At 42.7% G+C, this 26737-nt stretch overlaps 2 protein-coding genes across 2 annotated transcripts in view; both read right to left on the minus strand.

Annotated features, from left to right (window-relative positions):
* Positions 1-22759, minus strand: part of LOC124684164 — a 73458-nt gene extending 50699 nt beyond the window's left edge. The window contains exon 1 of the mRNA XM_047218546.1: positions 22700-22759. The gene's annotated coding sequence lies outside the window, so the exon portion shown is untranslated. The remainder of the gene's footprint in view (positions 1-22699) is intronic.
* A 503-nt stretch (positions 22760-23262) lies between these two features.
* Positions 23263-26405, minus strand: LOC124684165 (protein PHOSPHATE STARVATION RESPONSE 3-like). Its single transcript, XM_047218548.1, has 8 exons — positions 26313-26405; positions 24825-25530; positions 24516-24732; positions 24356-24432; positions 24215-24257; positions 24045-24114; positions 23895-23958; positions 23263-23755 (listed from the first exon to the last, which is right to left on the minus strand). The coding sequence occupies exons 2-8, from the start codon at positions 25494-25496 to the stop codon at positions 23465-23467; spliced, it is 1434 nt and encodes a 477-aa protein (XP_047074504.1). The 5' UTR covers positions 25497-25530; positions 26313-26405; the 3' UTR covers positions 23263-23464.
* Positions 26406-26737: the final 332 nt, after the last annotated feature.

The raw sequence follows: 26737 nt of genomic DNA on the forward strand, positions 1-26737 counted from the left end.
TTTGCACGTGGGAGGTCTCCTGTATGCGTTCTCTTGATGGATCCTCAGGGAGGTAACCATAAGATTCACATGTAGGCTCTGATGTGTCTCCTTGTAAGTCCCTTGGGGAGGCGACCGTAAGTTTTGCACATGTATAAAGAGGTATCCTGTCAGCGGATTATGTTGGTTCCTCAAGGAGGTAACCGTAGACTTGCACCTTAGGTTTTACCGTGGCTCCTTGTTGGTTCCTCGGGGAGGTAACCGTAAGGTTATGCGCATTGTTTTGCTCGTGAGATGTGTTTCTCGGATGTGTTGTCGTGCGAGGAGATCAGACACCAAGTGACTTGGTGAGGTGTCTTAGTGCGGGTAGCGACCCCACTACCAGAGCTCAGTACCCAAGTGTAGGACTGATGAGTTACCCCGACTAAGGCACAGTGCCTAGCCCCCTCTCGCGTGGCGCACACAATCGAGGACTCAGGGGGACGCTTTGAGACAAGTTTTTGAATCCCTTGGGAATGAAGTCCAGAGTCTTTTATTCCAATCAGCGCAGGTGCGTGTTGAGAAAGATGTGAAGAAATCCCATTACATGTTGTCGTGGTTGAATCAGTGGCCCTTAGAGAATTTGCTTCAAGGTGTGAAAGTAAATCTAGCCATCTTGAAAAAGCAAAAACCCCGTTGTTGGTGATTGCCTTTGGGAAGAAGGAGGGTTATAGCTCCCTCTCAGCTGCAAGGTGCCAGAAGGACCGACGGAGATCTATCGGAGGAGCTCCTGGCTCTAGCGCGGCAGTCTCCTGATGTCATGCGGTCGATGCGCGTAGATCATCCGGCTGACATCCTTGCTCTGTCTTCGCAATTATCCTGGGGCCTGGGTGGCTTCTCTGCTGGTCTTATGCCGTGAGTACTTCACTCCGCTTCCTTCCTTGAGACGGGGCTCGATCACCTCTCCGTTGAACTCCTGCACCCTTGACGGTGTATGGTGAGCCATATCCGGGAGTTTCTTCAGGGAGGCGTCGAGCACGCCTTCCTATTTGGAGGAATTTCCTTTCAGAGTGGTCCGAGCCCCCAGCGCGTTGAAGATTTCCCAGCCGATCCTCGCCGAGGGTAGCTATTGCCATGGCCTCGACGAGGGTAGTGGCATGTGCTGCCCTCTTTGCTCTGGCACGCTCCTGAGAAAGAATCTGCCTCTTCCTCTCACAACCCCCGAGTTGTTCCATGACATCCTCGTTGACCTGGAATGCCGCAGCGGCCACTCGATAAGCATGCTCAATGGAGTTCACCGCATCCCTCTTGTCGCAGCAAACAGTGATGGTCTCACTGTTGCAGCCTGGCACCTTGACGAGGTTGTAGGCGTTGTGGGTGACCGCCATGAACTTGGCGAGGGTGGGGAAACCTAGAAGGGCGTTGTAGGGCAGCCCGATGTGCATGACGTCGAAGTCGATGAGCTCTGTACGATAGTACCCTAGGATGCCGAACGTGATGGGGACCCGCACTTGCCCGATGGGCGTGGTGGAACCGTCCGTGACCCCAGAGAAAGGCTTCGTAGCTCTCAGGCGGTCGCGGGGCACGCCTATCTTATTGAAGGCTTTGACTGAGAGGACATTCAAGCCCACACCACCGTTGATGAGAGTCTGGAAGACCGTGGAGCCGCAGATGATGGGGGAGCAAACCATAGAAAGCGCCACCACCAGGTCGGTGGTCCTGGGATGATCCTGAAGACCGAACGAGATGGCCTGCTGCGACCACTTGATACGTTGTGCACATCCAGCAGGCACCGCGACAGCGACCGCTCGGGGGTGGTGCCACATGTGCCTGGAAGGCCCTGGAGTGCTTGCTCCGCCGAGGAGGCAAGCAATGGTGCGAGGAGCGGCGGTGGCCGCTTCGTCCTGGCTAGCGTACTCGTTGGCCAGCGTGCGAGAAGAGCCTTCCCGCCGTGATTCCGCCCATGGGTAAGGCATCAAATACGTCACGCTGCCGGACGTGGTTGAGCCCCGCCATGAAGGCGTTGTAGAGGGTGATGTCGGGGAGTACTGGGATCCGCCGAGCAACTGACCCAAAACACCGGATGTAGGAATGGAGCCTCTCGCCGCGGCGCTGACGCACAATGTGGAGGGTCCGTAGGGTGGCTAGGTGTTCACGGACACCTTGCGAAGCGGCCCCTCGAAGGCCCCTCCGTTGCGGCGTCTGGACAGCCCAGCCCCTTGCCGCGCCTGTTGATTGTTCCGACCGTGGGGCGCGTCCCCGTGAAGGGCGCACCTAGCGCGGCCAGTACAGAGATGCGATACTGGTGGCTCGGGCTCCTGGCCGAGGAGTAGAGCCGGTGGCGGTGCAGGAGCGTCGTCCGCGCCGGCCACGAGTGCTATGGCTAGGGCGCGCGCAAGCCCGTCGATGTAGGAGAGCCACTGGTTGAGGCTGGTGCCGAGGGGGCAGGTGCGCAGGAGCTCCTGCGCCACCAAGAGCGCAGCCCCTGGCACGAGGTCGCGGCGTGGCTGGCGCCCGTCGAGCGGCCCGTCGCGACTGACCATGCTGATGAAGGTGTCGGAGAAGAATGTTGGTGTGCTTGAGTCCCCTACCTAGCATGCCAAATGCCAAAAATTCGTGTCCTCGAAGGAACACGGGTGTCACCGAACCCGAGAGGTTCGAACACTGGGGACTCAAGAGCTCGTCTTCTCCTTCCCAATGGTAACACTGCAGATAGTGACACAACAGTTACCTAGGTTCAGGGCCCTCGGGGAGGTAAAACCCCTACGTCCTGCTTTTGTGGATGTATTCCAGGTCTCGATGGAGAAGATGACAGTACAAGTATCTAGGGTTTGAGATCGCTCTGGATCGACCTGTTCTACACTAGCAGGGCTAGCCTTTATATAGGGGGTTGGTCCTCTTCCTTCAAATATCTTGAGCGGGAAGGGTTCCCACAATCCCCACGATGAGGGTAGGAGGCGCCCTCACATTTTACAGATAGACTCGATCCATGGTCGATTAAAGCATCAGTCCACGACAGAGGGTGAGGGAGGCAGTGACGCCTTCTCTGGCAGCTTGTGCCATCCATCCCATCTTTACACCAAAGTGGCAAAGACTGGGCCTTTGTGGCTTGGTCCTCGACGAGCCGGTCGTTGCACCAAAGTGGTAAAGGCAGGCCGTCTCTTCGGGATGGAGCATTGGGCTCAGGCTCGGTGTCATCAGCATCCGGCCGGTTTGTCCCGTAGCTCCAGTAGCACGTTCTCCTCGTCCTTGCTGGTGGGGCCCGAGAAGGTGGCATCCGATGCTCCCTTGGTTGATCTTATCGTCTCCAAAGGGGTTCTCTGACTCGGAGAGGCTGGTGGCTCGGGGACCTCCGCGAGGGTGTTCCTCCCCGAGCCTGTCTTCCGCTCCAGCTGTTAGTCTCCATGAGGGTTTTACGCCTCGTGGAGCCTCACTCGGAAGTAGCCTCCTCGAGCGATTTGCTTCCGAGTAGCCACTATTGGCCCAGCAACCGTAGGTCCATGGCACCCTAGTTGCTAGGGGTCCCACATAGATCTAGATCCAATCTGCCCTAGGTAGAAGATGAAGTTGGGGAAGGCTAATGGGATCGAAAAAGGGATCCAAAAAGATCCCCTCTATTGGGCAGCTGCCCCTCCTTTTATAGAGGCACCAGCCCTCCTCCCAAGAAAACTTGGCGAAGGGGTAACCACAGGCGTGCCGAAGGAGGAGGACATGTGTCCCTAACTATGCTTGTGGACCTGGTACATGGCCACTCCAAGCATCTTGGTATAGGGAGTGGTTGTGGACGATGTCGACACTCCCTGCTGCACTACACTGTCCACCCCTAACCTTTACAAAAAGGAGCAACGACCATCCTGCTTTATGCAGGCAAACTCGGGGCTTCTCTTAACTTCTACCGCGCGTCATGGCTGGCGTCATGCTCCTTAGCTCCGTTCCTATGCAACTAGCTTCCGGAGGGATCCGGTGCAGCGTCTCCTGGTGCCTGGTGTGCCCTTCTCGCGAAGGGAAGCCTCGCGAGGTCTTCACGTCCTCTGAAAACTGCTAAGTCTTGGACCCCTCGTGAGGCATTCTTTACGAGGTAGTCCTCCTCTCGCGGAGACCACCAGTCTCACAGAGAGGTCAGCCTTTGTCTTTTGTTGATGCGCCACCGCGAGGGCCAAGCAGCATGTGGACCGTGGTACCCCCGGTGCCACTACACCGACACAAGCATCGTCCTTGGACCCATCAAACATACTAGATTAAGTTGATTCACATTGAAGCTCGAGATCACTAGAAACTTGAGCAGTGGAAGCTCAAAATGAGAAATCATATGGTGAAGAAATCCGTTCAAGTAACCATTAGAGCAATCTTCCAACAATAGGGTATGCAAGGGATGGATTATCTAGGATTCGATATGAACTCGGACGGGCACCAATGGAAGGGAGATTGTTGTTTTCACTTCTGGTAGTGCACTCTTCTATCCACATCCATGATATGAAGATCCACATTGCCAAACCAGGCTTCTCGGTCATGAAGTAGGCAATCTTGCTTCTTGAGATATCAGGGCAATTATCTAAGGAAAGGAATGGGTGTCTCATAGCGTGCGTCACCACAGTCCGCAAGGATGCAACTGTGATGGTGATAATGCTCGTGTATATCATCAATTCGTTGGGAATCCAAGCGTAGAGTGTCGTAGAAAGAGTAGCTTTCCCCACAAGGGTGACTCGAGGGTTTATATCAAACTCTTGGGGAATTGGCTTACTGTTATCTCCTCTTTCTCCACTTCCAGCAATCCCTGAAAGCAAAGTTTTCCCTTGTGTCCCCAATTCCACCGTGTGGTTTTCAAGCACAAGGTTTCGTATTAGTAATTGTACATAAAAGAGAAACTAAAAATAAAGTAAGATAAATAAACTAAGTAAACGAGATAAAAATATCAAAGCGATAATTGTTCTTGGGTTTTGTGTGCGTTTAGGTAAAGAAAGTGTTTTTTGTATTTTTGGAATAAACTATTGAAGCAAATGTAAATTATATATGGTAAAAGTGTTGGAAAATTGTTTCTTGTGATTAAAATTGGACCGGGGTTCATGGATTCACTTCTCTACTCTCTTTTTAAGATGTAGTGGACACTAACAATTCATCAATGACATTATATTGGTGGAACTTCAATATGTGCTTAATAAGCATTCATATGGGCATCACGTCCTAACACAAAGATGATGCAACACATCTCTCTTATACTCCACAAGAAAGGGAAAACTCCAAGCAATCTTGTATTAAAAATTAATAGAGCATATCCTTAAGTATTTTGACATGATGTTTGAATATCAAATATGCAACATTGAGTAAACAAGATTATCACAATTGTTACATGATAAACATAGCATATGCATTCACTTTATCCCTAGTGAGGCAACAAAGGAAAAGGCAAAACCATAATAGATCATGAATTTGTTGTCACTATTCAATCACTACAACCATGCTACTCCATATAATACACACTTAGCCCCACACATGTTCTTGCATACAAGTTGGATCAAAACAAGTACTTAAGAATGGGGTACATTATATATATGTATCAATACATCTTACACATAATATATTTCAATCTCATATATCAATCTCACAGAATAAATATCCACCACATAGGAATTACATATATGACCACAATCATGTTGGGCAGCTCATATGGTACTAAGATCTATGAAGAAGAAGGGAGAAATAGATCAAGATGCTACCACAAACCAATATTTCAGAGGTGGACTACTCCCCCTTCATCATGGTGATGATTTAGAAGACGTTGGAGAAGGTAGATATCCCTCCGGCGGAGTTTCTCTCTCCAACCTTCGTTGTTTAAGCCTCTGTTTTTTTTTTGTTTTGGTGTTTCTGCGGCGCTCTCTTGAGGAAACACTGGGGGTCGTATATATGGGGGCTTTTAGGTCAAATGAAGTCTGTGGAAGAAAGAATCAGGTGAAACCGACGGACGAGGGCCAAAAGACGATAGGTGGTACGCCCACCCTGCCTAGGCGGGCCACCACCTCTCTGTTGGGCCTCCAGGCCCCTCCCATGAGGTCCAAGCGTTCCAGATGCTTCTTTTGGTGAAATATTGACAACCCCGAAATCCTAGCTTAGTTTGACTCCGTTCAGGTCCCTGAAAGTAAAAAAATACACAAATACGAGTTTTCCTGTCATGCAGAATTATAACCCAAATAAAGGGGATCATTGCCAAGTCCCAAAAAATCAATATAAAACATGGATACAACATCATATATGTTGCAAATATGTGGGAATATGTGTCAGTAAACCACAAAGTTCATGTATGCATTTTGCAAGCATCAGATGGGTGGAAAATCCTCGATGTGCCCCCTTCATCATGGTGATGATGTAGAAGACGTTGGAGAAGGTGGATATCCCTCCGGCGGAGTTTCTCTCTCCAACCTTCGTTGTTTAAGCCTCTGTTTTATTGTTTTGGTGTTTCTGCGGCGCTCTCTTGAGGAAACACTGGGGGTCGTATATATGGGGGCTTTTAGGTCAAATGAAGTCTGTGGAAGAAAGAATCAGGTGAAACCGATGAACGAGGGCCAAAAGACGATAGGTGGCACGCCCACCCTGCCTATGCGGGCCACCACCTCTCTGTTGGGCCTCCAGGCCCCTCCCGTGAGGTCCAAGCATTCCAGATGCTTCTTTTGGTGAAATATTGACAACCCCGAAATCCTAGCTTAGTTTGACTACATTCAGGTCCCTGAAAGTAAAAAATACACAAATACGAGTTTTCCTGTGATGCAGAATTATAACCCAAATAAAGGGGATCATTGCCAAGTCCCCAAAAATCAATATAAAACATGGATACAACATCATATATGTTGCAAATATGTGGGAATAAGTGTCAGTAAACTACAAAGTTCATGTATGCATTTTGCATGCATCAGATGGGTGGAAAATCCTTGATGTGCCCCCTTCATCATGGTGATGATGTAGAAGACGTTGGAGAAGGTGGATATCCCTCCGGCGGAGTTTCTCTCTCCAACCTTCGTTGTTTAAGCCTCTGTTTTATTGTTTTGGTGTTTCTGCGGTGCTCTCTTGAGGAAACACTGGGGGTCGTATATATGGGGGCTTTTAGGTCAAATGAAGTCTGTGGAAGAAAGAATCAGGTGAAACCGACGGACGAGGGCCAAAAGACGATAGGTGGCACGCCCACCCTGCCTATACGGGCCACCACCTCTCTGTTGGGCCTCCAGGCCCCTCCCGTGAGGTCCAAGCGTTCCAGATGCTTCTTTTGGTGAAATATTGACAACCCCGAAATCCTAGCTTAGTTTGACTCCGTTCAGGTCCCTGAAAGTAAAAAAATACACAAATACGAGTTTTCCTGTCATGCAGAATTATAACCCAAATAAAGGGGATCATTGCCAAGTCCCCAAAAATCAATATAAAACATGGATACAACATCATATATGTTGCAAATATGTGGGAATAAGTGTTAGTAAACTACAAAGTTCATGTATGCATTTTGCATGCATCAGATGGGTGGAAAATCCTCGATGTGGAGAGCGTTAAATGTGGTGGATCTTCTATAGATTTCAAGAATACCATTGTAGAAGATCATCAGACATCCCAGTAGATGATCAAAAAATAAGTTAGGAAATGCCTTGTTGTAAACCTAAATCCTTTCCATGACATGTTGAACACCTGAACTAGCAGCACAACAACTTGATAACTGATGATGTCTATCATAAAAAAACCATATTCCTACAAGAAATGTCAACGAATTTTTTCACAAGTTGGGTGTTGTCTAAATCATGTCCCTTCAGCTCCACATGATTCTTTTGGATTGCATTTTGACTCATGTTTTACCATTCTCCAAATATAACAATGACAAGCTTCCAACATAAATAACATTGACCAAGCATCCTACGGTAACTTCATCAACTAGATTTACCAGTTAGAATGTTGATCATTTCGTAATAAGAAAAATAGGGAAAAATATTGACCTCCTTAATATATGAAATGGTATATTAGTAAAAAAAAATTAGACTGATAATGTGTAGGAAATTTTGTTCCTATATGTAAATCCTACCACTATATTATATGTATACAAGAATACCGGAATTCCATCTTAATAAAACCCAAATGGCTAACAACGAAATTTGTACAAGCATATATAAAGCAGGCACTAGATTCATATATGTCTTGCAAAGAAGGGAAACATTGCAAAACACACCACATCCAATATTTAAAAAATATATATTCACATACAACAATTGAACTGGTAAATGTCATTATGGATTTCCAATGCCCAATTATGGTTACTGGAGATTTGAACATGACTAGGAGAGATATTGACAATAATAAAATGGAGTCCTCTATTTAGTGCAATCAAGGGAGGAACATTTTCCCTTGGTGTGTCTTATCACACTTCGAAGTGTCTTCGAATGTGCACTTCTTCAGTCTAAAGTCTTCGATGGTCTCCTGGCAGGAATCGAGTACCCCCCCCCCCCATCAATTGACCATAAAAAGAGAACATGACCCTTGCCAGGTCGAGGCTCTCAAACGTCGTCCTTGTACCCAACAAACATACTAGTTCAAGTTGATTCAAAGTGAAGCTCGAGATCACTAGACACTTGAGCAGCGGGAGCTGAAAATGTGAAATCATATGGTGAAGCAATCCCTTCAAGTAACCATCAGAGCAATCTTCCAACAATAGGGTATGCATGGGATGGATTCTCTAGGATTCCCTATGTACTCCAACGGGCACCAATTAATTGAAGGGAGGTTTTTGTTTTTCACTTATGATATTGCACTCTTCTGTAGCAAATCCATGATATGAAGCTCCACATTGGCCAAACCAGGCTTCTCAGTCATGAAGTAGGCAATGGTGTTGCTCGAGATTTTAGGGCAATTATCTAAGGAAAGGAATGGGTGTCTCATAGCGTGCGCCACCACAATCCGCAAGGATGCAACTGTGATGGGTGGAAAATACTCGATGTGGAGAGGGGCGAAATGTGGTGCATATTCTATAGATTTCAAGAATACCATTTTTTCATTATCATCAAAAATCCCAGTAGACAAACCAAAAATAAGTTAGAAATGCCTTGTTTCAAACCTAAATCCTTTCCAGTGACATGTTGAACACCTAAACTAGTAGCATAGCCACGTGATAACTGGATGATGTCTAACATAGAAACCATATTACTACAAGAAATGTCAATGACATTTTTCACAAACTGGATGTTGTCTAAAGCATGGCCCTTCAGCTCCATATAATTCTATTGGATTGCATTTTGACTCATGTTTTACCATTCTCCAAACATAAAACATGACAAGCTTTTAACATAAATAACATTGACCAAGCATAGTACGGTAAGTTCATCAACTAGATTTACCATTTACAACGTTGATCATTTCGAATTAACAAAAAGAAGGAAAAATATTGACCTCCTTAATATATGAAATGGTAAGTTAGAAAAGAAACCAATATTAGACTGATAATGTGTAGGACATTTTGTTCCTATATGTAAATCCTACCACTATATTATATGTATACAAGAGAATACTAGAATTCCAGTTTAATAAAATCCGAATGACTAACAAAAAAACATGTATACACATTTATAATGAGATAGTACATTCGTGTATGTCTTCCAAAGAAGGGAAACATTGTCAAAAGGCACCACATCCAACATTTAAGAAATATATATTCACATACAACAATTGAACTGTAAATGTCATTATGAATTTCCAATGCCCAATTATGCTGACTGGAGATTTGAACATGACTAGGAGAGATATTGTTAATAATAGTCCTCTATTTAGTGCAATCGTGGATCAAGGTGAACTCATGGAAATTGCATTAACAGGTAGACAGTTTACCTAGTGCAACTATCACAAAAATCTTACCTATAAATTACATGATAGAGGGTTAGTTTAACCATCAAGGGAGGAACATTTTCCCTTAGTGTGTCTAATCACACTTCCAAGTGTCTTCGAATTTGCACTTCCCCAGTCTAAGGTCTTCGATGGTTTCCTGGCAGGAATCGAGTCCCGTCCCCCCCCCCCCATATGGTGAAACAATCCCTTCAACTAACCATCAGAGCAATCTTCCAACAACAGGGTATGCAGGGGATGGATTCTCTAGGATTCGCTATGTACTCCAACGGCCACCAATGGAACGGAGGTTGTTGTTTCTCACTTATGGTACCGCACTCTTATTTACCACATCCGTGATATGATTCTCCACATTGGCCAAACTAGGCTTCTCGGTCATGAAGTAGACAATGTCGTTGCTCCAAATTTCAGGGCAATTATCCAAGGAAAGGAATGGGAGTCTCATAGCATGCGTCACCAGAGTCTGCAAGGATGCAACTGTGATTGGTGGAAAATACTCGATGTGGAGAGTGCTAAATGTGGTACATCTTCTAGAGATCTCAAGAATGCCATTGTTGGTGATCATCAGGAATACCAATAGATGAACCAAAAGCACAGTTAGGAAATGACTTGTGGCAAACCTGACTCCTTTGCTGGTGTCTAACATAGAAACCATATCCCTAAAGGAAATGTCAATGACATTTTGTACAAGCCGGATGTTGTCTAAATCATGTCCCTTTAGCTGCACAAGGATTGCATTTTGACTCATGTTTTACCATTCTCCATTAATAATATTGACAAGCTTCGTTCATGTATAACATTGACCAAGCATAGTAACTGTATTAAGTAGATTTACCACTTACAAGGTTGATCATTATGAAATAAAAAAAGAGGGGATAAAGTTGTAGTCCTGAATATATGAAATGGTAAATTAGTAGAAAAAAATGAGACCTATAATTTGTAGCACATCTTGTTCCTATATATCAATCCAACCACTATATTTTACGTATACAAGAATACTGGAATTTCAGTTTAATAAAATCGGAATGGCTAACAAAAAAACTGTACAAGCATATATAAACGAGACAATACATTCGTGTATGTCTTGCAAATAAGGGAAACATTGTCAAAATACACCACATCCAACATTTAAGAAATATTTATATTCACCTACAACATGTGAACTGGTAAATGTCATTATGAATTTCCAATGCCCGATTATGGTTACTTGACATTTGAACATGACTAAGAGAGATACTAGTAATAATAAAATGGAGTCCTCTATTTAGTGCAATCATGGAGCAAGGTGAACTCATGGAAATTGCATTTACGGGTAGATAGTTTACGTACCACAACTATCAAGATAATCCTATCTATCAACTACATGATAGAGTGTTAGTTTCACCATCAAGGGAGGAATATTTTCCATTAGTGTGTGTTATCACGCTTCCAAGTGTATTCAAAAGTGCTCTTCCTCCGTCTGAGGTCTTCGATGGTCTCCTGACAGGAATCGAGTACCCCCATCAGGAGACCATCAGAAGAGAACTTGACCATTGTCAAACAGAGGATCTCGAGCGTCGTGTTTAGACCTTGCAAACATACCAGGTCAAGTTGATTCACAGTGCAGACCCAGATCACTACACACTTAAGTTGTGGGAGCATAACATGAGAAATCATATGGTCAAGCAGTCCCTTCAAGTTCATCAAAGCAATCTTCCAACAATTGGGTATGCAAGGGATGGATTCTCTAGGATTCATTATGTACTCGAACAAGCATCAATGGTAGGGAGGTTATTGTTTCCACTTATGATGTTGCACTCTTATGTACAACCCGTGATATGAAACTCCATATTAGGCAAACCAGGCTTCTCTGTCATGAAGTAGACAATGGCGCTACTCCAGATTTCAGGGCAACTATCCAAAGAAAGTAATATGAGTCTCATAGTGTGCGTCACCAGAGTCCGCAAGGATGCAACTCTGATGGGTGGAAATCCTCCATGTAGAGAGAGATAAATAAGGTGCATCTTCTAGAGATTTCAAGAATACCATTGTTGGTGATCATCAGGCATCCCAATAGATGAACCAAAAATAAGTTAGGAAATGCCTTGTTGTCTGACTTGTTTTGCAGTGACATGTTGAAAACCTGAACAGCAGCACATTCACTTGATTACTGGATGATGTCTTGCAAAGAAACCATATGCCAACAAGAAATGTTAATGACATTTTTCACAAGCTGGGTGTTGTCTAAATCATGTCCCTTAAGCTCCACATAATTCTTTTGGATTGCATTTTGACTCACATTTTACCATTCTACAATCATAACAATGAGAAGTTTTAAACATAAATAACATTGAAAAAGCATAGTATGATAACTTCATCAACTAGATTTACTAGTTACAACTTTGATAATTACGAAATAAAAAAAGAGGGAAAAATATTGACCTCCCTAATATATGAAATGGTAAATTAGTAAAAAAAAATATTAGACTGATAATGTATAGGACATTTTGTTCTAACATGTAAATCCTACCACTGTTTATATATATACAATAATACTAGAATTCCAGTTTAATAAAATTTGAATGGCTAAAAATACTATATAAGCATATGTAAATGATACACTACATTCGTGTATGTCTTCCAAAAAAGGGAAGCATTGTCAAAACACACCAATCCAACATTTAAGAAATATATATATTCACCTATACGAATTGAATTGGTAAATATATATATTCACCTATACGAATTGAATTTCTGGTGCCCAATTATGGTTACTGGAGATGAACATGACTAGGAGAGATATTGATAATAATAAAATTGAGTCCTCTATTTAGTGCAATCATGGATCAAGGTGAACTCAAGCAAATTGCATTGGAAGGTAGAAAATTTACCTAGTGCAACTATCATGATAATCTTACCTATCAATCACATGATAGAGTGTTAAGGGAGGACCATTTTACTTTAAAGTGTGTTATCACACTTCCAAGTGTCTTCGAATGTGCACTTCCTCAGTCTGAGGTCTTCGATGGTCTCCTGACAGGTATGGAGTACCCCACATTAGTCCACCATAAGAAGAGAACATGAACATTTTCAGATCGAGGCTCTCAAGCATCGTCCTTTGACCCAACAAACGTACCAGGTCAAGGTGATTCCAAGTGAAACTCGACCTTACTAGACACTTGAGCAGTGAGAGCTCAAAATGAGAAATCATATGGTGAAGCAATCCCTTGAAGTAACCATCAGGGAAATCTTCCAACAATAGTGTATGCAAGGGATGGATTATGTACGATTCGCTATGTACTCGAACGTGCACCAACTGGAAGGAAGGTTGTTGTTTCCACTTCTGATACTGCACTTTGTTGTACCCCATCCATGATATGAAGATCCACATTGGCCAAACCAGGCTTCTCGGTCATGAAGTAGGCAATGGTACTGATCGAGATTTGAGGGTAATTATCCAAGGAAAGGAATGGGTGTCTCACCAGAGTCCTCAAGGATACATCTTTGATGGGAGTAAAATCCTTGACGTGGAGAGTGCTAAATATGGTGCATCTTATATAGATTTTTAGAATACCATTGTTGGTGATCATCAGACATCCTAGTAGACGAACCAAAAATAAGTTAGGAAATGCCATGTTGCAAATCTAAATCCTTTCCAGTGACACGTTGAACACCTAAACTAGTAGCATAGCCACTTGATAACTGGATGATGTCTAACATAGAAACCATATTCCTACAAGAAATGTCAATGCCATTTTTCACAAACTGGATGTTGTCTAAATCATGCCCCTTCAGCTCCACATGTTTCTTTTGGATTGAATTTTGACTCATGTTTTACCATTCTCCAAACATAACAATGACAAGCTTTCAACATAAATAACATTCACTAGGCATAGTACATTAAATTCATCTACTAGATTTACCAGTTACACCATTGATAATCACGAAATATGAAAAAGGGGAAATATTCACCTCATTAATATATGAATGGTAAATTATAAAAAAATAGACTGATAATGTGTACGACATTTTTTTGATATATGCAAATCCAACCACTATATTATGTGTATACAAGAATACCAGAATTCTAGTTTAATAAAATCCGAGTGGCTAACAAAAAATATGTACAACCATATATAATTGAGACGCTACATTCGTGTATGTCTTGCAAATAAGGGAAACATTGTCGAAACACACCACATCTAACATTTAAAAAAATATATATTCACATACAACAATTGAACTGGTCAATGTCATTATGAATTTCCAGTGCCTAATTATGGTTACTAGAGATTTGAACATGACTATGTGAGATATTGATAATAATAAAATGGATTCCTCTATTTAGTTCAATCACGGATCAAGGTGAACTCACAAAAATTGCATTGAAAGGTAGACAATTTACCCAGTGCAACTATGATGATAATCTACCTATCAATTACATGATAGAGTGTTAGTTTCACCATGAAGGGAGGACCATTTTACCTTAGTGTGTGTTATCACACTTCCAAGTGTCTTTGAATGTGCACTTTCTTAGTCCGAGGTATTCGACGGTCTCCTGACAGGTATGGAGTACCCCCCATTAGGCCACCATAAGAAGAGAACATGACCCTTGCTAGATCGAGGCTCCTAATCACCGTCCTTTGACCCAGCAAACGTACCGGGTCAAGGTGATTCCAAGTGAAGCTCGACATTACTAGCCACTTGATCAAAATGAGAAATCATATGGTGAAGCAATCCCTTGATGTAACCATCAGAGAAATCTTCCAACAATAGCGTATGCAAGGGCTGGATTATCTACGATCCGCTATGTACTCGAACGGGCACCAAATAGAAGGGAGGTTGTTGTTTCCAATTCTATACTGCACTCTGTTGTACCGCATCCATGATATGAAGCTCCACATTGGCCAAACCAGGCTTCTCGATCATGAAGTAGGCAATGGTGCTGATCGAGATTTGAGGGTAATTATCCAAGAAAAGGAATGGGTGTCTCATAGCGTGCATCACCAGATTCCGCAAGGATGCAACTTTGATGGGTGGAAAATCCTCGATGCGAAGAGCGCTAAATGTGGTGCATCTTCTATAGGTTTTTAGAATACCATTGTTGGCCATGATCAAACATCAGTTTTCGTTGCAAACCTAAATACTTTCTAGTGACATGTTGAACACCTGAACTACTAGCACTGCCACTTGATAACTGGATGATATCTAACATAGAAACCATATTCCTACAAGAAATGTCAATGACATTTTTCACAAGCTGGGCGTTGTCTAAATCATGCCCCTTAAGCTCCACATGTTTCTTTTGGATTGCATTTTAAATCATGTTTTACCATTCTCCAAACATAACAATGACAAGCTTTCAACATAAATAACATTCACCGGGCATAGTACGGTAACTTCATCAATTGGATTTACCAGTTACAACGTTGATAATTACGAAATAAGAAAAAGAGGGAAAAATATTCACCTCGTTAATATATGAACTGGTAAAACATTAAAAAAATATAAGATTGATAATGTGTAGGACATTTTGTTCCTATATGCAAATCCAACCACTATATTATATGTATACAAGAATACTAGATATATAGTTTAATAAAATTTGAGTGGTTATCAAAATACAAGCATATATAAATGAGACACTACATTCGTGTATCTTGCAAAGAAGGGAAACATTTTCAAAACACACCACATCTAACATTTAAGAAATATGTATTCACATACAACAATTCAAATGGCCGTATGAATTTTTCCGGTGCCCGGTTACTAGAGCTTTGAACATGACTAGGAGAGATATTGATAATAATAAAATGGAGTCCTATATTTAGTGCAATCATGGATCAAGGTGATCTCACGGAAATTGTATTGAAAGGTAGACAATTTACCTAGTGCAACTATCATGATAATCCTACCTATAAATTACATGATAGAGTGTTAGTTTCACCATCAAGGGAGGGCCATTTTACCTTTGTGTGTGTTATCACACTTCCAAGTGTCTTCAAATGTGCAATTCCTCAATCTGAGGTCTTCGATGTTCCCATCAGACCACCATAAGAAGAGAACATGACCCTTGCCGGATCGAGGCTCTCAAGCGTCGTCCTTTGACCTAGCAAACGTACCAGGTCAAGGTGATTCCAATTGAAGATCGACATTACTCGACACTTGAGAAGTGGGAGCTCAAAATTGGACATTATATGGTGAAGCAATCCCTTGAATTAACCGTGAGAGAATTGTTCCAACAATAGGGTATGCAAGGGATGGTTTTTGTACGATTCGCCATGTACTCGAACGGGCACCAATTGAAGGGAGGTTGTTGTTTCCACTTCTGATACTGCACTATGTTGTACCACATCCACGATATGAAGCTCCATATTGGCCAAACGAGGCATCTCGGTCATGAAATAGGCAATTGTGCCAATCGAGATTTCAGGGCGATAATCCAAGGTAGTGAATTGGTGTCTCATAGCGTGCTTCACCGGAGTCCGCAAATATGCAACTTTGATGGGTGAAAAATCCATGATGTGTAGAGTGCTAAATGTGGTGTATATTCTATAGATTTTAAGAATACCATTGTCGGTGATCATTAGACATCCCAGTAGATGAACCAAAAATAAGTTAGGAAATGCCTTGTTGCAAACCTAAATCATTTCCAGTGACATGTTGAAGATTTAAACTACCAGCACCACCACTTGATAACTGGATGATGTCTAACATAGAAACCATATTCCGACAAGAAATGTCAATGACATTTTTACAAGCTGGGTGTTGTCTAAATCATGCCCCCATCAGATCCACATATTTCTTTTGGATTGCAATTTGACTCATGTTTTACCAATCGCCAAACATAACAATGACAATCTTTCAACATAAATAACATTCACCAAGAATAGTACAGTAAATTCATCAACTATATTTACCACCATTGATAATTACAAAATATGAAAAAGGGGCAAAATATTCAACTCCTTAATATATGAAATGGTAAATTATAAAAAACAATATTATACTGATAATGTGTAGGACATTTTGTTGATATATAGAAATCCATACACTATATTATATGTATACTACAATACTAGAATTCTAGTTTAATAAAAATACGAGTGGCTAACAAAAAATATGTACATGCATATATAAATGAGACACTACATTCGTGTATGTCTTGCAAAGAAGGGAAACAAATCTTGCACTCTTTCAGCCAGGAATTAAACCTTACAGATGCAGCCAGGAATCGAGCATTTCGGTGAGCCGTCAATGGCGATGCCGCGGACCCCAGATCCAATCACCCAGCGGACTGGCAGGTTTACCAACCTGATCTCCAGAAAGACCTCCTATGAGTGGTTTAGCACTAGCGAGACGCATATTGTAGTGGACGTACTCCGGCCCGCGATACAGGTCCTGGTCATGAAATGGCTTCGCCTCATGCACCTTCTCAGATATGTGCCAGTCAATGTTGTACCTTTTAGCGCCAAAGCATGTTTGGCTTAAGATCCGGGTCGCAAGGGTTTGCAGCTCAGGTGTGTCAGTCCCATGCACCGACCACCAACAAACTGCAAGTTGAAGGAATATAGGGTTAGAACTTAACTCCATTATTTTAGTATGAATGAAGTAACAATGATCGCAATGGATCCATAGTATTCTGGAAGTCAAAGTGGGACGAAATAAGTGGAAACTTTGTTTCACCAGACCACAAGAGAATGGGCTCTACATTACCTTGTGGTAATTCCATCATTTCCTTAATTGCTGATGAATCTGAACCCAACGAACCCAATTTTCTTCTATATACTTCAGTTTGTGCTTTGACTTTCTTTGGATCATAATTACCGTTGGCCATTTGGGTGATGCCGACCTCAATACCGCTGATGACCTCAGGATCATTACAGGCATGGTCTTTGTAAAAGACACTTGGGTTTAGCATATAACCAGCAGCATGAATGCAAGTAGATATCCCATATCTTGTTAACCCAAGACAAAATATCACCATGCTTATCTCCAACATAGAGCAATATCTCTTCTTTAGCACAATCCATGGCCTCATACAAGATACCCATTGGACAATCTTCACGTTCTAATTTAAACAACACCTTGACGAATGAAATTGTGTAACCTTCAAAACGTCAGCCGCAGCACACCAAAATGCATCTGTCTTCACTATGTGACAGATATGCCAGAACGTACTGCTAGCATCCCAATCAGAGGAAGCCCATTCAGGAGAGTTAAACATCTCCACCAGATTTGCTCTCTCGGAAACTAGCTTCTCTAGTGTCAAGAATGCAGCAACATATTTCAAACAAGAATTGCTCACAATCTCGCCGTTTCCAACCAGTTTAACCGGCATCTCATTGCCATGTATAAACCTTGTTATTTCCTTTGCCTTCGCTAGAACATAACAATGACGAGCTTTCAACATAAATAACATTCACCAAGAATAGTACAGTAAATTCATCAAAACTGGATTTACTACCGTTGATAATTACGAAATATGAAAAAAGGGAAAAATATTCAACTCCTTAATATATGAAATGGTAAATTATAAAAAACAATATTATACTGTTAATGTGAAAGACATTTTGTTGATATATTGGAAATCCAACCACTATATTATATGTATACTATAATACTAGAATTCTAGTTTAATAAAATTCGGGTGGCTAACAAAAAATATGTACACGCATATATAAATGAGACACTACATTCGTGTATGTCTTGCAAAGAAGGGAAACAAATATTGCAATCTTTCAGCCAGGAATTAAACCTTACAGATGCAGCCAGGAATCGAGCATTTCGGTTTCCATAGATTATAATAGTATATGCTTCCTACTAACAAATTTTGTCCACGCAAAGATGTCAGATTATGCATGCACTACACATCACTGTTTTGCATTAGATGCAAGGAATGAATACCGGGTAAAGCTTAGAAATAAGGAAAATATAGGTAACACCCACACCAGGGTTACAGCAAGGTACCTCCATATGTCATCTGCCATGGTTCTGATGGCTGAATGTCACAGATTTTTTCTATTACACCACAATTAACCACAGTCAGTTTCTATGGAAAATAGCTAGGTCCACCTGGCTATGATGATTGTTGAAGAAATAAAACAAGCAAGAGTCTGATGAGGCACAATCAGAATCACACTAGAATACCAGATTGGAGATGAGAGCGCGAGCGCTTCTGGAAAAAGAAAAAGGAGATGGACGCATTGCTCCAGAGTCTGGATGGTGAGCCGTCATTGGCGGTGCCGCGGACCCCAGATCCAATTACCCAGCGGACTGGCAGGTTTACCAACCTGATCCCCAGAAAGACCTCCTATGAGTGGTTTAGCACTGGCGAGACGCATATTGTAGTGGACGTACTCCAGCCCGCGATACAGGTCCTGGTCATGAAATGGCTTCGCCTCATGCACCTTCTCAGATATGTGCCAGTCAATGTTATACCTTTTAGCGCCAAAGCATGTTTGGCTTAATATCCGGGTCGCAAGGGTTTGCAGCTCAGGTGTGTCTGTCCCATGCACCGACCACCAACAAACTGCAAGTTGAAGGAATACAGGGTTAGAACTTAACTCCATTATTTTAGTATGAATGAAGTAACAATGATCACAATGGATCCATTAGTATTCTGGAAATCAAAGTGGAACGAAATAAGTGGAAACTTTGTTTCAGCAGACCACAAGAGAATGGGCTCTACTTTACCTTGTGGTAATTCCATCATTTCCCTTAATTGCTGATGAATCTGAACCCAACGAACCCAATTTTCTTCTATATACTTCAGTTTGTGCTTTGACATTCTTTGGATCATAATTACCGTTGGCCATTTCGGTGATGCAGACCTCAATACTGCTGATGACCTCAGGATCATTACAGGCATGGTCTTTGTAAAAGACACTTGGGTTTAGCATATAACCAGCAGCATGCAGTGGGGAATGCAAGTAGATATCCCATATCTTGTCAACCCAAGACAAAATATCACCATGCTTATCTCCAACATAGTGCAATATCTCTTCTTTAGCACAATCCATGGCCTCATACAAGATACCCATTGGACAATCTTCACGTTCTAATTTAAACAACACCTTGACGAATGGAATTGTGTAACCTTCAAAACGTCAGCCCGCAGCAACCCAAAATGCATCTGTCTTCACTATGTGACAGATATGCCAGAACGTACTGCTAGCATCCCAATCAGAGGAAGCCCATTCAGGAGAGTTAAACATCTCCACCAGATTTGCTCTCTCGGAAACTAGCTTCTCTAGTGTCAAGAATGCAGCAACATATTTCAAACAAGAATTGCTCACAATCTCCCGTTTCCAACCAGTTTAACCGGCATCTCATTGCCATGTATAAACCTTGTTATTTCCTTTGCCTTCGTTAGAACATAACAATGACGAGCTTTCAACATAAATAACATTCACCAAGAATAGTACAGTAAATTCATCAACTGGATTTGCCACCGTTGATAATTACGAAATATGAAAAAAGAGCAAAATATTCAACTCCTTAATATATGAAATGGTAAATTATAAAAAACAATATTATACTGTTAATGTGTAGGACATTTTGTTGATATATTGGAAACTAGCTTCTCTAGTGTCAAGAATGCAGCAACATATTTCAAACAAAAATTGCTCACAATCTCGCAGTTTCCAACCAGTTTAACCGGCATCTCATTGCCATGTATAAACCTTGTTATTTCCTTTGCCTTCGTTAGAACCTCACTGATGTGACCAAGTGCTGCAATTTTCCCAAGCAGAAAGTTAATGCAAAAGTCAGCACACAGGGAGAAGAATGAATGGCCATGTCTCTTCAGCACTCTATGCCGTGCATTTTGCATGTACGGCGAAGCGTCATTCATGACAACTTGAACTATGTTACTGGCGCCAACTTCATCAACCACGCAAGAAATCATTTCTTCTAGCATATGCACGTCCTCAATGATTGCAGACACATCTTTGGATCTGAGGAACAACATGCCTTTCCTGCAATGTACCAAAACACTTACGAAGCTTTTTGTACCACATTGGCTCCCCCAACTATCCAGAATTACACTGCAACCACTTTTCTGCATTCTTGCTTCAGTTCCCTTTCACGGCTCTGTGTTTCTTTTAGTTCCTCCAGCAGAGGTGATTCATATGTAGGAATTGCAACCTGAACCTTATTGGCAATCGCACGAACCGTCTTCTTGAAATATGATGAGTTTAGAACATCAGGCCCATGTCCAACTTCAAAGATGAACTTGCGTATTGCTTCTATTGTCAGAAAATCGGAGTGAGCATTTGCCTCCGTTAGTGGTTCCAATTGTTGTACCTGTGATGCTGATGCAGAAGACATGTCCATAGAGGAACTAGAGTTAACTCGCTGTCCCGAAGATGTTTTTGGCTTCTTATTTGTCATACAAGGATTTTGATAGTTTGGGCAAGTGGCTTCTAAAGTCCGGTCTCCCTGCAATAATTAACAGCTTTAATAATCCTAGCAGTGATGTATCCAAAGTGCAATTCTCATATATTACTGGATTCTCACATAATAAGACCACACATAACGTACAATTACTAAAATGATCGAACATGTACCATAGCTAACACAGAAGAGAATAAACAATACTGCTTAATGTCATATTTTATTCTGTTTAACTGGTATCAAGGAACTGTTGCCTAAAGTGTGAAACACATTTACCAACTGCCAGTAGATAAAGACACGACTTTTCACAAATAAAAGGTTTATTGCCGTCACGGGGCAAAACAATCTTTTCGCAACTATAACAGTAACCATGACAAGGCAGTTGAAGATTTCCCATCTTCAACATAACTCCTTCCAGAAGTATGTAATTTTTTAGATGATAGACAACATAATTCTTCCTTGCAGATACAAACAATTGTTTAGTGAGTTGCCACATGAGCCATACAAAATATTCCATTAAAGTAAAACGTTGCCAATTTTGGTAATACCAACGGAGCAGTTTCGTAATATTTACAGACTAGTTATATTCTATTACAAACAACGTGATGTAACTTTTGAAGCTGGCGGGGAGCTCTGTAATTTACTAAACAAGGGAATGGGAAACCAAGCTGGTCCAAGGCCTCGAACTAGGGTCAGCCGAGAATTAAACAGCCCTTGTAACATCAGGCCATGAGCATGCCCCCTTCAAAACTAATTTACACAGTAATAATATCCCTGCAAAACCAGCCACCTGCAGCAAAACTACCTTTTGGCGCCAAATTTAATCCCCGCAAAACCATATTCGCTTTGTAGGTATGTCCCATCAAAAGTTTAAGCCCTTCCCTGTCTACAACTTCCCCCACCAGATCACCACCCAAAAGGGGGAAAATGTAGTACTTCCTCAGTTCCAAAATATAGAATGTTTTGACAGGCTAAAAATAGCCTGCCAAAACGTCTTATATTTAGGGACCGAGTTAGTACTATTTAACTTCGCTAATTAACCTAGGACATCTGATTGGCCACTCTAGTTAAATCAAAAAGATGTGTTATACAGGAACGTGTGTCATAATTTATTTCCCGAAACCGGACATCCTGAATCCGCGTAGGATATTTGCCATGTCTGAATTCTTTTTTTCGAATCAGACACCCTAATCTGAGTCGGATTCCGGAACCGTGTCGGAGTCCGAGTATCACTTACAGAGCACCTATAATGAACCAAACCTAAACCTAAAACTGGGGAAAAAGGAATCCTTTCTTGTAGATATACTAGCAACCTGAGGGTCTCTCCCTTTGTTGATTGTTCAGCCCAGATCCCTAAACAGGGCACGTATCACAATCCCATCTCTTTCGTTTAGGGGCGATCTAGGATTGCGTGCCACGTTTGCAATGGAGCACCCAAAATTTGTGCAAGCTAGCGGGATTCAACTAATCACCGGATGACAAAACTGAGAAAACAGAAAATGCTCACCGATGGTTAAGACCGCGGGCGGGGCTGAGGAAGAAGCGACGGGACGACGCGGCGAGGAAGGATGGGGACGGCGGCGACGGCGACGAGGGGGTGAGAGGCGGAGGAGTTGGGACTTGGGAGGGGCGAGGCTTCGGCGGCGACGTCAGCTACGGTGCCAGGGGCGGCAGCGCTAGGGCAGAGCGGTGGTGGGCTGCGAGAGATGGATTCAGAGCCGCCGCCGATCTACGCGAGGGGGGTCGATTTTGGAGGGTTGTATATAATTTTCACTTTTGGAATGGAAATTCTCGCGGAAATGCGTTGGGTTCACTGATGTACAGTACTGTTCTTCCCAAATTCATCCACGCCTCCGCCGGCTCAAAGCCGTTACCACTTTTTTGGTCACTCTCTCAAGTGTAGCCGACCTATACAAGGCCTCGGCCCAGTCCTCATACCGCAGATGGGCCGACAGGATCCTGGGCCTGGTGCCGCCTTGTCAAGCAAAATTCATTCAACCAAAGCAATCACAACCTGATGAGAAAAAAACACCAGTAGCCAGAAAAACACTCATGCTATGATCAGCTTATTGGTTCCCCATTTCCATTACCAAAGTGAAAGCTATATACATATACATACATATCCCTGGCTACAAATCAGGTCCACTCATGCTACCATGCTTTCCATATGTGTAGTGTATATCAATATATCATGGGGACGGCTTGTCACTGAGAAGTGATGAGCTTCCACGAATTGCCGGGAACCGCGAAGCTTTGCAAAATCTGACGGCTGTTATGAACACGGGGACTCACTCTGGCCATGAACCTTGGCTCTCTTCGTGCCCACCGGCGAGCCACGCTCCGTGTCTGCGTCCGGGGCGGCTCTGCTTGTGGACGGCTGAGGTGAAGAAGCGGTCGCCGCTTCGGGTTCAGTTCTACCTATGGACGTCGATTCAGACGGCTCAGTTGGGGGTTTCAGTGACAGAGATCTCCCACTGCCATTGCCAGCCTTCTGCTGCTCCTCCAGTATCCTCTGCAAGTATTTCGCGTGCTCTTCGATGCGTAGCTGCAGTTGCCTTTGCATCTGGCAATGTTAAACACAGTCAAAGATTGTCAGAAAATCAACAACCTCGGGGCAGTTTTCTTGCATGAGTTTCAGATTTGGATATCTATCTCCGATGAAATGAGTTTATGACAATGAAAGATTGCATTCTATAACGCACCTCCAATTGTTCATGGAGCTGCTTCTGAACCTCCAGTTGCATTCGTAGAGCTTCTGCCAAGTTCCTAAGAAAATAAGAGGAGATGATGTAAATTTGCAAGGTCATGGTGTCTACTATGCATTCTCAGGTGTAACAGTTCAGAGAACTCACTTGTTTTTGCATGGATCACTTCCACTACTACTCGCTTGTACCCTCTTGACGTCCGAGGAGGCCTTCTTGTCTGCATACAGTATTATGCATCAGTGTTCAGAATGGCGAATTTGTAAAGCACCGATGCATATATTACTTTGCAACAGCATTTATCTTTTTTTTTTTTTTACCTTCTTTGGTGGTCTCTGGAATATACTTTGCATGGCGATACTTCTGTGGAACGATAATAGGCAAGAAGTAAGTAACGAAAAAAAGTTGATGTGATATTTGATCTTTTTCAGTGGAGATGGAAAATTATAGTTTAGTAGTACCTGTAAATGGCTCTTTACATGATAGATGGTGAGGCCGTCAACTTTCATAAGTTTCAGCACGCCCTTGGGAGTTGCTTCTGCACAAGATATTAAAGTAAACTTTTTAGAGTGAAAAACAGAGAGCTGCATAATATTTGGGGAAAAGGAACCACCACCCTACTTTCAGGTCCTTCAAGCTTGTTCACGGCCTCTACAAAACGCTCGTGGAGTTCCAGTGTCCACCTCAATCTTGACTTGTTAGATGCTGCAGATGCAGAAGATGACAACGCTGCGCTAAGTGGTACTTTAGCCGGAGATCCTAGACTCTGCACACTTTGATTGGAGCAGGATGATACTGGAAGTGATGACATTTGTGGCGCCGGCGTGTTGTATATGTCCTGAAAAACAACATATCAAATCAGGAATTATAAGATTTTAACCCTCATATTACAAAAAAAATATAATGTCTCAGCAAGGGCAATGAACTCACATCTAACTGAGGACTCTCCTCGTTATCAGTGATGGCAATTCCTAGCTGCTCAGACAAGTATTGGAACTCCATCTGCTCGGCGAAAGCAAAGGCATGGTTTTCACCATGGAAGCTGCCATCTGAAGCATCTCCAGAAAGATTGAGAAACTCCTTTATGTCATCTGACTGTTCCGCTTCATCATGAACATTGCCAGTATCACCACTGAGTTGCAGGGAGGAGCTTGAAGACTGCCCTGGGAAAGCTTCTTGCTCAAACTTGGGAGGGTGAGGCAAGAAAGGCAAAGCACCCATTTGCCGGCATGGTGCCTGCAGGTTTATCGACGATGACGAAAACAAACTCGTGCAGAACGTTGAAGAATTTGAGGCCATAGGGTCTGAAAAATTGGGATGCGAGACGTGCGACAACGGGCTTTCTGGGTCAGATTCAGAGTTTCTTTTCTGAAGGTTAAATGGTAGGCTACTCCTTGGCAAGCTCGACGATCGGATCAGCTCGGTCTTGATGCTTGATGACTGACTAGTAGATGAAAAATTATCATCCAACAATCCAAGGTGATCCAATTTATCATCTAGCAGCTTATGAACTGAAGATTGTGTGGATCCACAGGCATAAGAATGGGCTGTTTTCTCCGGCACGGCGATTGGCTTCGCAGCAACAACACCCTGGGAGCTCATGCTGCTTCAGTTGATTAGCTGACCTGATCTTACACTGCTCAGCACATCAAAATAGATGTTTGTTAATACTTATCCAAAGAGAAAGTTCAGAATGCAAATACTATTCAGAAAATGTCGACGCAGAAGTTATTCACAAAGAACTTTTTTTTGTACATGCATAAGAAGCTTGTCTATGACCACAGAGACCATTATATGCTACAGCTGCCGTTATTACGCAATGTCATGACTTCTGTATAAGTAATAATAAAATCTGTGATGTGCCAACAGGAATAGATCTGAATCAGTGGTTATTAGCACTACTGCATACATCACAAACTACATGTCCACATACCCACACACTACCCCTGCCCACGTGCCAAATTTGGAGCATCAGAGGTAGGGGTGAAAACCGATAGCAGGTAGTTTCTTCGAACAATAAGAAGAAATTCGTTGGGAGACAAATCACTGGTTTACTAGCACAGCCCATGAAAAATCCTGTCAATGCACAGGAAACGAGAAGGGATAAACAGGAACAAAATTCTGAAAGAGGACAAATAGAGCACATCGACCAGAAATGGAAAAAAAAAAGAGGAAAAGATCTTTATTCCCCTTACAAATTACATATTCCAGCACTAACCAATACTATAAGAGTTCGCCTAAAAAAATCAACGGAAGCATGGAAAATCGCCAAAACAATACAAAGGAGGGGACAAAGAACTATTTTTCGACAAAGGGGACAAAGAACTATGGCCTCTAGAACCTAGATTGGAAACAAGGAACCTAGGAGACATCGGTACGCAGACGAAATGCATGAGATCTTTGTAGCCCCAGTCTCACCTGGAAGAAGAAGATGTGTAGCAGCGCCAGGAGATTCAGAATCTGGAAGGAAATCCTCTCATTCTGCTATCTCCGCTCTCTCTTCTTGTCTTATCCAACACGAACTCTCCTTCCCTCCGTAGAGCTCTCTCTAGAGAGGGAAAGAGTCAGAGACGCCTATAAAGTCTCATCTCTCTTCTCACAAATCATTGGTGCTTGGTGACTACACTGCTCTTTTCTTGTACTACTCCTACTCCATTCTGGTTGGCTGCCGTGCTTCGGTCTTTCAGATGGCCTATTAAATGTGTAGCCTTTACTTGTATTTTCCTATTTGTGTTTTGATTATTTTCTGATTTCCAGTCGATGTTTGCTAAAATGGACTCCCTGTCAGTTCCGACTTTTTAAAATCTTGAGAGCAGAAGAGGTCAGTAGTTTTTACCACAAAA

This window comes from Lolium rigidum, chromosome 1 (assembly GCF_022539505.1).
Source record: "Lolium rigidum isolate FL_2022 chromosome 1, APGP_CSIRO_Lrig_0.1, whole genome shotgun sequence".
NCBI classification, from domain to species: Eukaryota; Viridiplantae; Streptophyta; class Magnoliopsida; order Poales; family Poaceae; genus Lolium; species Lolium rigidum.

What these genes read in the sequence shown, in the direction of transcription:
- LOC124684165 (XM_047218548.1), bottom strand. Translation starts at nt 25,496, where the DNA reads ATGAGCTCCCAGGGTGTTGTTGCTGCGAAGCCAATCGCCGTGCCGGAG. An exon ending in AGGAGAGTCCTCAGTTAGAT is followed by an intron (nt 24,733 to 24,824) that starts GTGAGTTCATTG and finishes GTTGTTTTTCAG; the next exon opens with GACATATACAACACGCCGGC. An exon ending in AGCTCCATGAACAATTGGAG is followed by an intron (nt 23,756 to 23,894) that starts GTGCGTTATAGA and finishes TAACATTGCCAG; the next exon opens with ATGCAAAGGCAACTGCAGCT.